A 13,981-nucleotide genomic window follows, 5' to 3' on the forward strand; every position below is an offset into this window, starting at 1 on the left:
TTTATTTCGAGTGCAAGGGTCTGGTCGTGATAAGATTTTGGGCTACTTTTCTTATCGTCCCATGATCGGGAGTAAATTTCCGAAGATCCGGGTTTCAGAGGTGCGTAAGATTTGCTCGTGTTGACTTCCCTCTCTGGGACCAAGACGAAATTTAGATGGTTCAAGAGATGGTTCGACAACAGTTTAACCTGATTACTCTCCGATCAAGAAAGTCAAAGATGAGTGATTTAGCGATTCCACCTTTGAACAAGAAAGAATGTCTGGATTTCCTGTCCGGGTTCATCCAGATCCACTCGCAGTCTCGCACTGCAGGTGAGATAGAAGCCATAGAGTACATGACCAAGGCCATGACAGAAATCGGCCTGGAAAGTGAGTCCATTGGGTTCAAGGACAAGCAAGATGGAATGGCGAGATGTAATTCTGTTGGTATTTGGAAGGGTACAGGCAAAGATACGGGAGCCAAGAAGTTGCTGTTCAATGGCCATGTGGATACCAACCCAGTGACAGAAGGATGGACGGTTGATCCGTACGAGGGCAAAGTGGATGACGATTTCATCTACGGAATCGGTGTGTCGAACATGAAGTCGGGATGCTGTGCCTACTATATGGCGGTGAAGACCCTGAAAGAAGCGGGATACCAGATATCTGATGATGTGACACTCACCTACGTGGTTGGCGAACTTCAAGGTGGAGCAGGAACTGTTGCACTTCTCGAGCAAAAAGTTATCACCAAAGAGACGGCTGACTATTTCATCAACTGCGAGCCCACAGATGTTTTTGCTTTGGTAATGCATGCTGGCTCTGCCATTTTTAATGTGAATGTCATAGGTGATACCAGACACATGTCCAAGCGTGAAGAGGCTACTGACGCAATCATGGCTTCGATGGATGCTATCAACAGGTTCACAGACCTGAAGTTTTCAGACGCTAAATCCGAGGTCCATCGGAGTGTTAACAGATGTCATGTAGGAACCATCAGAGGCGGCCTGGGAAGAAATTACGAGACTTGGAGACCTCCTCAGGTTGCTGATTTCGTTACCTTCACTGGAGCTGCTAGATATGCCCCAGGGCAAAACGAAGATATCGTTCTTCAAGACCTGGAAAAAGAGCTCATCAAGACAAAAGAGGTTTATCCAAAAATGAAATACGAGCTCTGTTTGGAAAAGCACGATTTCATGCCTCCCTTTGAAGTTTCTCCAGATGCAGACATTGTCAAGTACCTAAACATGGGCTACAGAGAGATTAGAGGAGTAGACCAGCCTACAGGTGCTCTGAAACCTCCCTGCTTTTACGGAAGTGATGCCGGACATCTTTATGAGAAGCTAGGGATGGAAGGCATTGTTTGTGGCCCTGGTGGAAAGTTCAATACCATGCCTGATGAAAGGGTCGACATTCCCGACTACCTTGATTGTATCCGGATTTTCATGAGGGTCATCCTCACGGTGTGTGGGGGCTACAAGCCTTGAAGCTGTCTCCTTTTGTAACAATATAAAAGTAATTACTACCCTTGGATATATATGCACTGATGAACTGTTTTTTTATTGTTTTTTTGATCGGAAAAACTATTAGCCAAAAAAATTGTCGCCTGTACCCATTGTACATAAAAGTTTTATTTCTCCTCCGGATAAGACAGACGTCATGCCCCAAATAAAAATGATTGCAACGATGCAATAATGTCTACTTCCAAATCAGCTTGCCAGCAGAAAACTGTAATTTCCAATACCGATATCACAACTACCCCAGTAACGATTTGATCAAATCTACAACTCTTTTTAAAAGTCAATAATCGACATGACTGGCATGACCCACTGGGAGGACTTCAGAGACGGGAAGCTAAAACGCCGCGATGAGTTGATAGCTGAATTCAAGGCTCCAGAAGCCTTGGTACCAACACCAGAACAGATGAACGATGTGACCGAGTATATCGAGACCATGAAAATCCTAACAGAGGACGAAATTGAAATAACCAACTCCACAATCGAGCAAATCCAATCGACTATTTTGGAGAAGCGTTGGACGGCTACCCAGACGATAAGAGCCTTCATCCACAGAGCTACTCTAGCTCAACAGTTGACGAATTGTCTTACAGAAATTCGTTTTGAAGAGGCCTTGAAAGAGGCAGAGGCCCAGGACTCGTATTTCTCACAAACCGGGAAACTTGTGGGTCCTTTTCACGGTATTGCAGTATCACTGAAAGATAACATAAAAGTTGAAGGTCTGGCTACATCCATGGGATTCGTTGCCCTTGCTGAAAAAATCGAGCAAGAAGATGCTGCCCTTGTCAAACTGCTTAAATCACTCGGTGGCTGCATTATTTGCAAAACAAATACCTCCGCAGGTATGATGTACTCAGAAACTACTAACAAGCTCTGGGGCAGGACTTACAACCCATCTGCCAGACAATATCTCAACTGCGGTGGCTCATCTGGCGGAGAAGCAGTTTTAGCTGCGATGAAAGGATCTTGTGTTGGCTTCGGGTCTGACATCGGAGGTTCAGTAAGACATCCAGCAGCCCTATGTGGTGTTTATAGCCTGAAACCTTCTTTTGGAAGAATACCTTCCTTTGGAACAGCTTCTGGCCAACCCGGCCAAGAGAGTATTAAGTCGATTTACGGACCGTTATCGTACTGGCTGGAGAACGTGGAGTATTCTTTTAAGGCAATTGTGGATTCTGAGCCTTATAAAAGTATTGATGCTAATTGTATTCCACTGAAATTTAGGAAACAAATTTTGGACAACTCTCCGCTGACGGTTGGGTTCCTAGACACAGATGGAACCTCTACGGCCACTCCGCCTGTTTTGCGCGGGCTCGAAATTGTACGCAAAGCATTGGAATCTTCTAATCATCAAACTGTTGATTGGCCAGACATTTATCTGACGGAGATCAAAAATGCCATCTATCCTTTCTACGATGCAAATGGTTACAAGTCCATCAAGGCATTGATCGAGGCCTCCGGAGAACCTGTGGACCCTTTACTATCAAAATGGTTTCCAACCGCAAGAGATATGCCGGTCTCGGAGCTCTGGAGTCTGCAAGTTAAAAGGTCCGAGTTGTGTCAGAAATATCTCAAGCTGTGGAACACATTTTCGGATAAACCACTAGATGCCCTCATAGTCCCAGTATCGCCATTCCCTGGGTGTCCATTGGACGGAGTTGTCACATTGCCGTTTACTGCAATTTGGAATGGTCTAGACTATTGCGGTTCAACTATTCCTGTGACAAGATGTGACACAAAGCAAGATGTTCCTCTGGACAAAACGAATTTTATTTCTAAAGTGGACGAACATGTCCACGAGACGTACAAGCACAGACTAAACGAGTTCCAGGGGGGTGTTGTGTCGCTTCAGGTAATTTGTGGAAAACTACAAGAAGAGAAGTGTCTTGCAATTACAAACTACCTAAAGCAGTTGCTCAAATAAAATAGCATATCTATAGAGAAAAAAATAAAAGGCGACTTTTTGTTGGCCTGATATCTTCCGTAGTGCACCTTCCATAGATAACGGTCGCACCCAGTTACCCGATGCGGTAACTATATGGAAAGGCCTGCCTTGATATCGAAACTTCAACATCCTTGTTTTATTTTGCTACTGTATCACTCATTGCTACAATGGTATCCTACTGTTTGACGATTCCAAGACCTGTTTTGGGAATTGTACACGAATATGCCGTAAGGCTGACTGCTTTTGAGTTCAAAAACTCGGGGAATCAATCAGACAAAGTCGTGGTGTTTATCGGTGGTCTGACAGATGGCCTGATGAATGTTCCCTACCTACCCAATCTGGCTGAATGCTTGGACGGGATTGGCTGGACATTGGTTCAGATCAACTTTAGCTCATCGTACCAAGGTTGGGGTACCGGGTCTTTGATGCGAGATGCAGACGAAATCAGTCAGCTGGTTGCCTACTTGAGGGGAGAAAAGGGCGGGTCGCGGAAGAAGGTGGTTTTGTTCGGTCATTCTACCGGTTGTCAAGATATCGTTCAGTACATCTCCAAATTGAAACCTACAGACCCTTTGAAGCAAATCGACGGAGGTATTATCCAAGCGTCAATCTCAGACCGTGAAGCTATATACATGGAGCTGGAAAGCCAGGGCAAAGGTTGGGCAGAACTGGAAGAGCTGAACCAGTTTGCTCAATCTTATGTAGACGAGGGTCGTTCTCTCGACGTTTTGCCAAAAAGATACTCTGATCTTTTCCTGGGTGCCCCTTTGAACGCTTATCGCTGGCTGTCATTGGCCAAGAAACTTGGAGATGATGATTTCTTTTCCTGCGATTTGACACCAGAAGATAACCAGGCCACATTCGGTAAAATTGACCGCAAATTGTGCGTGCTTTACTCTGAGGCAGACGAGTATGTTCCATCTTTTGTTGATCGTCATAAAATTTTTGAACAATGGAGATCGGTGACACCACCAGAGTACTGGTCCGAGTTCTCGGGGTTCATTCCTGGAGCATTGCACAATATCGGGCCTGGATCTGCCCCAGGCGGAGTCGAGTGGGCACTTGATAGGACCGTCAAATTTTTGGAGCAAGTTTAAAGTCGACGCAACAATAAAGTGATAAAATTCCCTTTATGAATAAGACGGTATATACATGAAATAATTGTGAACTATCCATAGATAAGCTAACACCAGCAATTAGTATGGTAGTGTGCATTCAATAGATGGGCACTGTGCCAATGCGGAAATGCCTACCACAGCCCCATTGAAATCACACACGCCTAAACGAACACCTCACAGCAACATTACCATATCGACCTAATGCCAACAGAATGGGAAAGGCTGCATCGAAGTTATCCAATGAGGATCTAAACGAGCTGAAGAAATCCACGAAATTCCAGACCAAAGAGCTGAAACAGTGGTACAAAGGGTTCAAGCGAGACTGTCCTTCTGGGAAACTCACCAGAGAAGAGTTTATCCGCATACACAAGCAATTTTTTCCCTTTGGAGACCCCACAGACTTCAGCAATTACGCATTTGATGCCTTTGACAAGGACAAAAGCGATGCCATTGATTTCAAAGAGTTTATCATCGCATTGTCCATAGCCTCTAGAGGCACCAAGGAAGAGAAGCTGCGATGGACGTTCAACATGTATGATCTGGACAGGGATGGAATAATATCATACGACGAGATGCTTTTGATAGTAAAGGCAATTTACAAGATGATTGGTCCAATGGTGGAGTTGTCGGACGACGAAGCCAGTCCGGATTTACGGGTCCAAAAGATTTTTAGGCTGATGCAGAAACAACCCGACGAAAAGATTAGCCTGGATGAGTTTACAGCTGGTTCGAAGACAGATCCCAACATTGTGATGTCTCTGGAGCTTTACAGTGGCTTGGTGTGACACGAAATAATGACCTTCTTTTGCTACTGAAGCTCACATCCCAACGACTGCATACCAGGTGCTAAGATGATAAGCTGGATAAGAAGAAGAGAATTGAGCAACGAGATTGAAAGCTATATCCAAAAACAAATCACGTGAAATTTTCTTCTGAAAGCCTGGACAGACTATATGTCTGAGGATTGATCAAGCGATCTGTTCAATCGATAAGCACCAGACGTACGATCAAAACCTTACAGATAAGAGCAAAACTATTTATTTCTCTTAACGTATATAAAGCTCCCTTCAAAACCTCTCTGCAGTCCAAATTGCACCTTTACATGTTAACTTTATCGTCTCCGTAAGTAACCAGTATGGTCTTGCTCCATGAGCATCATGCTCCACAGCCGTCTCCAAATGCTCTAATTCCTGATCTCTGAAAACCTTGACAGTTGCTTTCAAATCCTCCAATTCAGTGGACTGGACTCCCTCTTTTTCCACCTCACCGGCCTCGTTCACCAGGTCCACGGGGAACTGGTTGGCCAATACCCTCAACTGGTCGTTGTAATGTCCACCAATCACTGTCTCAACAGCCTCAGTACATGCCATTGCAGCCTCCTTTCCCAGCAATCCAGTAGCCACTCCCAAAGCAGTGGCCCCGACCTTCCACAGAGGAGTCAGCAAAGATGGCCTCACTCTCGTTCTCACTTGCAAATTGTTGAACGTGTTATGATGATGTATTTCCTGTTCCCACATATGCTTCATGATTGGTTTCAGATCAGGTCTTGTGTGTGAAAGAACCAAATATTGACCTTGGTAAATGTAATTTGCTCCAAGTTCTCCGGCTTGGTCAACCCGTATACTTCTATCCAGAAACGCCCTCTGGGCCTCCGATAATTGAGAATATTTTGTCTGCAAAGAAATGCCAGACGATGTGAAATTGCGCCTAAAAACTTTGAATGGTCTCATCATGCTAAATTTCAACGTGTTCGAGATATTTTTCAAGCGCAAAAGGGGTCAAAAAGATTTCGAGGAATGCTAACTTGGGGAAACGAATAGGCGTTTTCGGCATCACCTGCCAAATTATGTATGGCCCGATTACTTAAGGCGTCTATTCGAGCAAGCGCAATCTTCTTTGATGTGTTATTGTTAGATTGGAGACTAACTCCAAACATCTTTTTGATTGAGATAAAAAGAACTCAAAGAGCTCAACGCCGATTGTTTCTTGTTGGTAAGACAATACTTCGCGGTGAAAGCCAATAGTGGTGAGAAATTCACGTCTGTCTTCCTACCCCACAGACGAAGATAGGACTATTGAAAGTGAGATCCATGCTCGTTTCCCTCCGATTCTACGACATACTCGCTTTTATCACTTTATTGCTTCTCAGTAGGGCCACAGGAAGCCTTCAGGAATTTGACTCCTCGAAAAATCAACTGGTGTTGGGAAATGCTCAGGACTCATCTGCATCAGGGATAAGCGAGAGACTGCATCAACAGTTCAGAACCTATGCGGACCTTGTTGACATTTCCTATTGTATCACATCTCTGACCTCCATCAAAAAACCATTCAAGTGCAATGTTGGTTGTGACAAGTTTCCCAACACCACCGTCGTTTATCAATGGACAACCGATAGCGACGCCATTCTGGACCATTCTATGCTCGTCTCGGGCTACATCGCCGTGGACAACTTGACCCGGTCCATCTACGTTTCCCTACGCGGCACCAAATCTTTTACGGACACTTTATCGGACATTGAGATCACACAAATGACATTTGCTAATCCTGGCAATCATCTATCAAAATGCGTCAATTGCAAAGTGCATGCGGGTTTCTATATGACGTACAGGAACACTGTTGGACGCATCGATCCTGTGTTATCCGATCTTATCAAACTCTACCCGGCTTATCAAGTGCTATTCCTCGGGCATTCACTAGGTGGTGCAGTTGCCATGCTTCTCCCAATCCATCTCATCGAGACTCAAGGCTTTAAAAACTTCCGTGTGGTTACATACGGCCAGCCAATCGTGGGTAACGAGGCCTTTGCCGATTGGTATGAAAAATCGCTAGATGCAAATGGACTCTTGGACAGCCGGCTATTCTACCGGATCACCAATATTGGCGACCAGATCCCGACTTTGCCAAGATCCCAGATTTCCACACCAATCATCTACGAACAGGTTTCTGGTGAGATATTCTTATCGCAAATCGAGACTGATATCCCAAAGGAGGCCGTCTGGGTCTGCAATGGCAGGTCCGATAGACACTGTTTGAAGAACTCATATTTCAGTGCCGATGCTCATTTGATTTACTACAAGAAAATAGGAACTTGCATTCCCAACATTAATAACGACTAATGACTCTAACGAAAAAAAAAACGAATCTTTGCGACTTGATCCGTAAATTTCAAGCGGATCTTCTGCTATAGTGCGCCAACCACAAATGCTAAAGATACTCCGATGGGGAGATCTCTAACAAGACTCGAGATAAGTGCGATATCTTGACTTGTATTCTTCCCAATTTCAACGCGAAAATGACCAAACAAACTGTGGTAACCGAGGTAAGTCAGCCAATTGAGTTTTATGATTAGCTCGGATTGAGCTAACAGTCTTCAGAAATTCCTGTCCTTTGATGGGTCCAGACTCTCTGAGGGAGTCACATACAACCCCTCCAATCACACTCTGCTCTGGTTGGACGTCATTGCAGGCGAGATTCATAGAGTATTTTTGCCTAGCGAATCGCTAGAGTCATACGGATCTGAGGATTTGATCAAGGTTGCTGAGACACACGAAATCATCAAGACCGGATCGCCAGTTGGTGTGATTGGCCTTACCAGTGATGATGATGTTCTCATTGCTGGTTGCAAAGAGGGTGCTGGATTCGCGAGTTTCAAGACCAAGACTTTTGAGTACAAGTATTTGTTTGAGACAGATCCAGAGGTCGTGAAGAATATGAGATCCAACGACGGCTCCGTTGACAAGGACGGGAACTTCTGGGTCGGTACCATGAATGACTTCTCTTTTGGATCTGTGACTCCTACCGGAAAACTCTACAAAATCTCTGCAAAGGACGACAGCGTCACCACGATGATTTCTGAGGCCACTATTCCCAACGGTTTGGGTTGGTTTAACGGAAAGATGTACTGGACTGATAGTTTGACTTTCACCATTTGGAAGTTTGACTATGATTTCACCACCGGCAAATTGAGCAACCGCGAGCCTCATATCAAGATCAAAGAGATACTTCCTGGCTACGATTCGCCTGAGCCTGATGGGTTTTGCATGACGGAAACTGGAGATATTTTCACTGCCGTTTGGTCAACTTCCAGAGTTCTGCATTTTAACCCTGCTGGAGAGCTGGTTGAGGAGTTTGTTTTCCCAGCAGCAAGAATCTCGTGTGTTACATTTGGCGGTAAGGACTTTGACGAGCTGTTTGTCACGAGTGCAGATTTGCATCTGGATGAACCAGAACTTGTGGGAAGTGTGGCTGGTGATTTAGGAGGAAGCATCTTCAGAGTCAAGCTACCAGGTGTAAAGGGACAGAAGAAGAACATTTGGAAAGGAAAAATTTGAATTATTGATCGTCATCTGCTGAGCATAAAAGACGTGGCCAAATGTATCACCAGTCGATAGAGTACGGTTTCAAAGACAATAGAACAGTTTCTCAACTTGCAGACAGTATTCATGCAGTAATTTCAGATAGAAGCTCTCTTTATAGACATTAATTATGGGCGTATTTATTAGCAAACACCATGTCGCTCATTGCGAACAGCAACTCTTCATCTTCATCATCGTGATGGCCGTATTTCTTCGAAGACGAATGAAGCTCGTCCCCATCATCATCTTCATCGTCATCATCTGCAATGGCATGTTCGTTGAACTGTGAATGAACCACCAATTTGTGGTCTTTGAAGCCAGATGGTGTAGCAGAACTAGTTCCGGTACTTGCAATTTGCTTGTCGATTCCGTACAATCTTCTGGGCTCGTGGGGAACGTGAGTGGGAACAGATGAAGAAAGCCCACGGAAATCCTGGACATTCGGAGGGAGGTTTCCAACCCTACTGTTGCGTCTGCTGCTGCTGATTGCAGACTTGACTTTTTGAACCATTGCCTCGTGTGATGGGATAGGAGTGGATGATATGTCGGTTCCGTTGTCATCTTTGTGCATTTGCGCATATGCCAATGTTGACAGTGGTGCGACAGACGCAGAACCAGGACCCGGCTTCAACGAGCCAAATTGTAACGCTCCGTGGCTTGAAGTAGATCTGAATGGACTGTGGTGAGATTCATAAGGCTCACCAGGCTCCACGCTTTCAGATATGAGATCTGCAGTGGTTCCCTCCTTCAGGGGAGTACTGGAGATATCATGGTGGGAATGTCCCATTGGCAAGGAAGCGGAGAATTCACTGGCCCCCTGTCTGTATGCAGAAGATGAACTGTCGCTCCTGCTTTCAACGACAGAAGAGTAACTTCCCTTTCTGAAAGGATTGTTATATTGGATCAGCGAGGCCGAAAGATTGTCGCCAAACATGTTGTGATGGTCTCTTAAGCTCTGGAAGCGATTCAAAGGATCAGCGGATGAGTTCGAATTTTGAGGCGATAGTGATGCAAATCTCAAATCGGGTTTGCTGTCTAGCATCTTCACAAAGTCCCCGATCTCATCATCAACATACAGTCCGCTCCCAGGTTCCATGTCCGAGAAAACAGTGGAAAATGCCGACGAATCACTCCCTGAACGCTTTGTTTTCTTCAACATAGGATTTGATATCAAGTTAGGTCCTGTGTTTCCTTCAAGACTATTATTCCGCGATGTTGTAGATCCCCTGTGTAACTTCGAGCCGAAAGATGACAAAAACTTGGGTGTACCACTGCTTCCAGAAGAAACTAGAACGTGTTCTGGGATCCCGGCCGGCAAGCTGTTAGGATAAGACCCCAAAGATGACGAAACAACGGACTTGGGTAATGAAACTCCTGTCAGCATGGATGCGCTGTCGTTAGTACCAAATGAGTTTCTCTGTGACCGAAGCAGGGCAGCCAGAGAAGCAGAAGAGTTGGACTTGGACCCCCCAGTGACAGGTATAGGTTTTGTACCCGTCGAGTTTTTGCGCTCAGAGGTTTGTCTCGAGGAAGGTGGAGGTGACGCAGCCATTGAACCCACCTTGAAAGGTTGAACACTCGTATTTGACATAGTCCTGGCAGTTCTTCGGGCTGGTGAAAAGTCTCGGGAAGGGGAGGAAGATTGGTTCAAAACTGATGTTATCCTTAATGAATTCGCCCGTTTAGGGTTATCAACGGGTGAGGTTGCAGGCTGTTGCGGTATGTGTTGAGTTTGGGATTCCATGCTGATGAAATGAGAAGACAGCAGCGTCTCGTTGTCATTTAGCAAAAAGTTACAGTTCTTCCTGTATGATAAAGAACACCTCAAAGCACCAACAGGGGTAAGTATGGGATCAAACTTCTTTCCCTTTAAATGATCATCAGTCTCGCTCTTCAGAATCTTCTTGCTAAGTCCGATTCTGCCCTTCGACGTAATGGATCTCGAACCATCCAAGACTCTGGAAGACACTTTCAAAGGCGAATTTCCGCTCATTCTATCCTTCATCAGGTTCTCGTGCAATTTGAAAGCCGGGAGTAGCTTGAGGAACGTGAACAACACTCTGAATTGTACTATCACCCTCTTGTAAATGAGAGGCAATTCCACGTTCTCAGAGTCAAAACTGGTGAGATCAAACTCCAAAAGCCACCTCTCCAGCACAATCTCGCTCTTCTTGCCACTTTTGCTAACGTTAACAGCGTTTCTATGTCCTTTCAGTATCAGAGTCTGGTCGCTAGTAAGATCCCTTAGATCCAGATACACCTCTATGATAAGAGGCTGGAACGAGAATATGTCCTTGCCTTTCCACAGTTTCAAGTCCTCCTTCGGGATATCTGAATCTTCGAGAGAAATGTTGAACCATTTGCTCGCCTTTGCCGAATGCGTCGAGTTGGTGCCAGATGAACGCGATTGCACTATCATGTGTGCGGCCTTTGCGAAGAAGTTCTGAACTATCTGGGTCAATTTCTCAGACTGTCTCGAAGCAGCAGACTTCGTTTGCCGTTTCAAAGCTTCCTGGTAGGAACTCATAATGTGTATCAACTGTGTTGTGAGTTCGCAGGCAATGTTGTGATCGTGTATTCATAGATGTGGGCTTGATGTGTATGTGGAGTGGGGAAGATAGGACAAACCCCTAGTGGTTTTTTTTCAAACCAGAAATAAACGACTCGCCAGTACTTACTTTCCTGTTACTCTCGCGATTACACTCGTAGCGTACTGTATGACAAAAATTCTTACTATACAACAGCTTCAACTGTAATAATACAAGACTAAGGTGTAATGAGGAGAGAGCCGGAGCCCCTACTCATCCGTGGTCACGTGCCTCAAAACAACCCCAGGCATTCAAAGCCGCTTCGCAGCCTTCCAAATCTCACCAGATATCTTACTTCGGTTTCAAAAATATTTTGCAGCTGGACCAGCTCGCTTGTGATAAGCATTTCCTCTTCTTTGCCCATGACATCTTCTCTGGTGGTTTTGTCTAGCAAAATGCGGTTTTCGTCCTTTAATTTTTCAATTCTGTCCAGACAATCCGCCAGACTGTAGGTGAGACTTTTCAAGATTAGACTAGATGCTGCCTCTGGTCTGTGTCTAAATGCAAATGTGGATCTCATTGCGGACCTGTCCTGCGTTTTGGGAATTTCCTGGATTTCCACCAGTTGAAAAGTGGCCATTTTCTGGAGAAGACTGCGGACTGCGTTTTCCTTCATCAGCACAGTGGAAGCCAGTAGCTTTTCTTCAATCAGCCTTTTTTCCGAAATACAGCTCAACAAACGCAGAGCATCATTGCCGAAGATGGTCTTGATATACTGCCGGTAGGTCCAGTCTTTCAGAACAGTCGTTAGTTTCGTGAAGGGAACATAGTACCATCCCTCTGTGGTGCCATGCAAGAACGGAACGGAAGTATCCATCACCAATAGTCTCAAGTGTTCATTAATGAGACCTCTTAGTTTCTGGTCTGGGTCCACAGACATCGAGTCAGTCCCCACCATTAGCACGTCATCCAGTTGCTCCAATTTGACCCTTTTGGGAGCCCTTTCCAGATCGCCATCAAGACCTCTTTTGGTTCCGGAAACACTAGGATCCACTATCGACCCAAGTAAATCGTCTGTTCTCAGGTCAAATCTTTCTGAATCGCCAACCAATTTTAGGAACCTCAAAATGTCAGACGCATTGAAGGTTGCTGACTTCTTAGCGTCTGCCAACTCAAGCTGTTCTCCAAGCGATTCTAAATCAGCTGGATCAAGACCTGCGGTGACCGCAGCACCTGGCGCAGAAGAGGCAATCGAGGCCATGAACTTTGTGAGCTCCAGCTCATCGTTTATTATGTCCTTGGAGTCTCTCTCGATTCTGTCCAAAATAAGAGAGTAGATCCTAGATGTCACCTCTCCAAACCTCTGTCTGCAAAACGACACCAGCTGAACATCCCTCTGTCTCTGCAAAAATCGGTTTAAGTTGAACGTCAACGGCACATCTGGATTTATCATGCCGTTTACTCGGAGATCCTTCGTAAGACCTGATTTTTCTAGGATCACGGACGCATACTTCGCTCTGGTCATCTCCTTGATCTCGGCCAGTTTCTTCGACTGACTTATAGTTTTGGAAGCTCCCTTTTCGATAGTGTACAACCTTGATTGGTCTCTAAAGATTTGCATCAAAATGTCGTACCGATTCTGGAAATGAAGAGGATCTATGGGCACCAGCCATTTGCCCTCCACCAGTAGATTGAAACACTTATTGATCTCCTCCTCCTCATCAGACGAAGACAAAAAGTCTTGAAGGGTCAAATGACCTGAACAAAGCACTGTTTGAATGATTGTGACCATCAAGGCGTTATCGGGATATATCTGCTGCAAACACGATATGATCTCACCTGCATACAGCAGCTTCAAGGCACCATCCTCATGAAAATGGTACGCTTTGGGCGCCTTTTGTTTCTTCCAGTCCGAAATCGAGTGGACCACAATGTTCATCTGGAGTAACGAAACAAGCGCCTGTTTAATTTTCACAGCTGGAAGTGTTGTGTGATGGTGTAGCTGTTGTACCGTCAACGCACCGTGTGAAAGGATCGAGGACACCACCAGCGCAGCCTGCTCACCCAGATTCTGCTTGATGGCATGTGTATATAAATAGGACTCCGGCGATTGGGTATTACTCGCCATCACAATCCCAGAAAACGGGTTCGAGCGACCGGACGTCATGACGGCTGCACATAAACTGGAACGTCTTGTCACTTCCCAACCGCTCTCAAAAAAATTTTGAGGCCTAGGACTATCTGTTGAAGGTCGTGTGCCGCACCAGCTCTCAGGGGTCGTGTACCGATATCGCCTTTTTCGCACCGAACACCATGCCACCAAGGCACATCCACCGTTCTCCCACCCAGAGGATATTTCAAGAATAAAACAGAGGTATCTCTTCAATGTCTCTAAAAGCAGCCCCAAGTTCTCCCATATTATTCGTAGCAGGCCCGTGTAGGGAGTGCGCTCACCGTGCTCTGGCCAATCACAGCTCATCTGATTGGGGTGTGTCACTACCACTGTTCTCAGGCCAAAAAAGCCAAAGTACAACATGAA

General features: G+C 45.4%; 9 protein-coding genes across 9 annotated transcripts; 6 read left to right on the forward strand and 3 right to left on the reverse strand.

Moving 5' to 3' along the window:
• Window positions 1–218: 218 nt before the first annotated feature.
• KUCA_T00002246001 (uncharacterized protein) lies at window positions 219–1,466 on the forward strand (the record flags this gene model as incomplete). Its single annotated transcript, XM_022602480.1, has 1 exon — window positions 219–1,466. One exon carries the CDS (start codon window positions 219–221, stop codon window positions 1,464–1,466), a length of 1,248 nt encoding a protein of 415 aa, XP_022458281.1.
• A 325-nt stretch (window positions 1,467–1,791) lies between these two features.
• KUCA_T00002247001 (uncharacterized protein) lies at window positions 1,792–3,420 on the forward strand (the record flags this gene model as incomplete). The annotated part of the gene is made up of 1 exon (XM_022602481.1): window positions 1,792–3,420. One exon carries the CDS (start codon window positions 1,792–1,794, stop codon window positions 3,418–3,420), a length of 1,629 nt encoding a protein of 542 aa, XP_022458282.1.
• Window positions 3,421–3,608: 188 nt separating this feature from the next.
• Window positions 3,609–4,538, forward strand: KUCA_T00002248001 (uncharacterized protein; the record flags this gene model as incomplete). Its single annotated transcript, XM_022602482.1, has 1 exon — window positions 3,609–4,538. One exon carries the CDS (start codon window positions 3,609–3,611, stop codon window positions 4,536–4,538), a length of 930 nt encoding a protein of 309 aa, XP_022458283.1.
• A 233-nt stretch (window positions 4,539–4,771) lies between these two features.
• KUCA_T00002249001 (uncharacterized protein) lies at window positions 4,772–5,344 on the forward strand (the record flags this gene model as incomplete). The annotated part of the gene is made up of 1 exon (XM_022602483.1): window positions 4,772–5,344. One exon carries the CDS (start codon window positions 4,772–4,774, stop codon window positions 5,342–5,344), a length of 573 nt encoding a protein of 190 aa, XP_022458284.1.
• A 282-nt stretch (window positions 5,345–5,626) lies between these two features.
• On the reverse strand, window positions 5,627–6,292 carry KUCA_T00002250001 (uncharacterized protein; the record flags this gene model as incomplete). The annotated part of the gene is made up of 1 exon (XM_022602484.1): window positions 5,627–6,292. One exon carries the CDS (start codon window positions 6,290–6,292, stop codon window positions 5,627–5,629), a length of 666 nt encoding a protein of 221 aa, XP_022458285.1.
• Window positions 6,293–6,649: 357 nt separating this feature from the next.
• On the forward strand, window positions 6,650–7,675 carry KUCA_T00002251001 (uncharacterized protein; the record flags this gene model as incomplete). The annotated part of the gene is made up of 1 exon (XM_022602486.1): window positions 6,650–7,675. One exon carries the CDS (start codon window positions 6,650–6,652, stop codon window positions 7,673–7,675), a length of 1,026 nt encoding a protein of 341 aa, XP_022458286.1.
• A 176-nt stretch (window positions 7,676–7,851) lies between these two features.
• On the forward strand, window positions 7,852–8,890 carry KUCA_T00002252001 (uncharacterized protein; the record flags this gene model as incomplete). Its single annotated transcript, XM_022602487.1, has 2 exons — window positions 7,852–7,878; window positions 7,934–8,890. The coding sequence occupies 2 exons, from the start codon at window positions 7,852–7,854 to the stop codon at window positions 8,888–8,890; spliced, it is 984 nt and encodes a 327-aa protein (XP_022458287.1).
• Window positions 8,891–9,038: 148 nt separating this feature from the next.
• On the reverse strand, window positions 9,039–11,441 carry KUCA_T00002253001 (uncharacterized protein; the record flags this gene model as incomplete). Its single annotated transcript, XM_022602488.1, has 1 exon — window positions 9,039–11,441. The coding sequence occupies one exon, from the start codon at window positions 11,439–11,441 to the stop codon at window positions 9,039–9,041; it is 2,403 nt and encodes an 800-aa protein (XP_022458288.1).
• A 293-nt stretch (window positions 11,442–11,734) lies between these two features.
• On the reverse strand, window positions 11,735–13,978 carry KUCA_T00002254001 (uncharacterized protein; the record flags this gene model as incomplete). The annotated part of the gene is made up of 1 exon (XM_022602489.1): window positions 11,735–13,978. The coding sequence occupies one exon, from the start codon at window positions 13,976–13,978 to the stop codon at window positions 11,735–11,737; it is 2,244 nt and encodes a 747-aa protein (XP_022458289.1).
• Between the last annotated feature and the right edge of the window lie 3 nt (window positions 13,979–13,981).

This window comes from Kuraishia capsulata, genomic scaffold, assembly GCF_000576695.1.
Source record: "Kuraishia capsulata CBS 1993 genomic scaffold, Kuraishia_capsulata_scaffold_3, whole genome shotgun sequence".
Taxonomy (NCBI): Eukaryota; Fungi; Ascomycota; class Pichiomycetes; order Pichiales; family Pichiaceae; genus Kuraishia; species Kuraishia capsulata.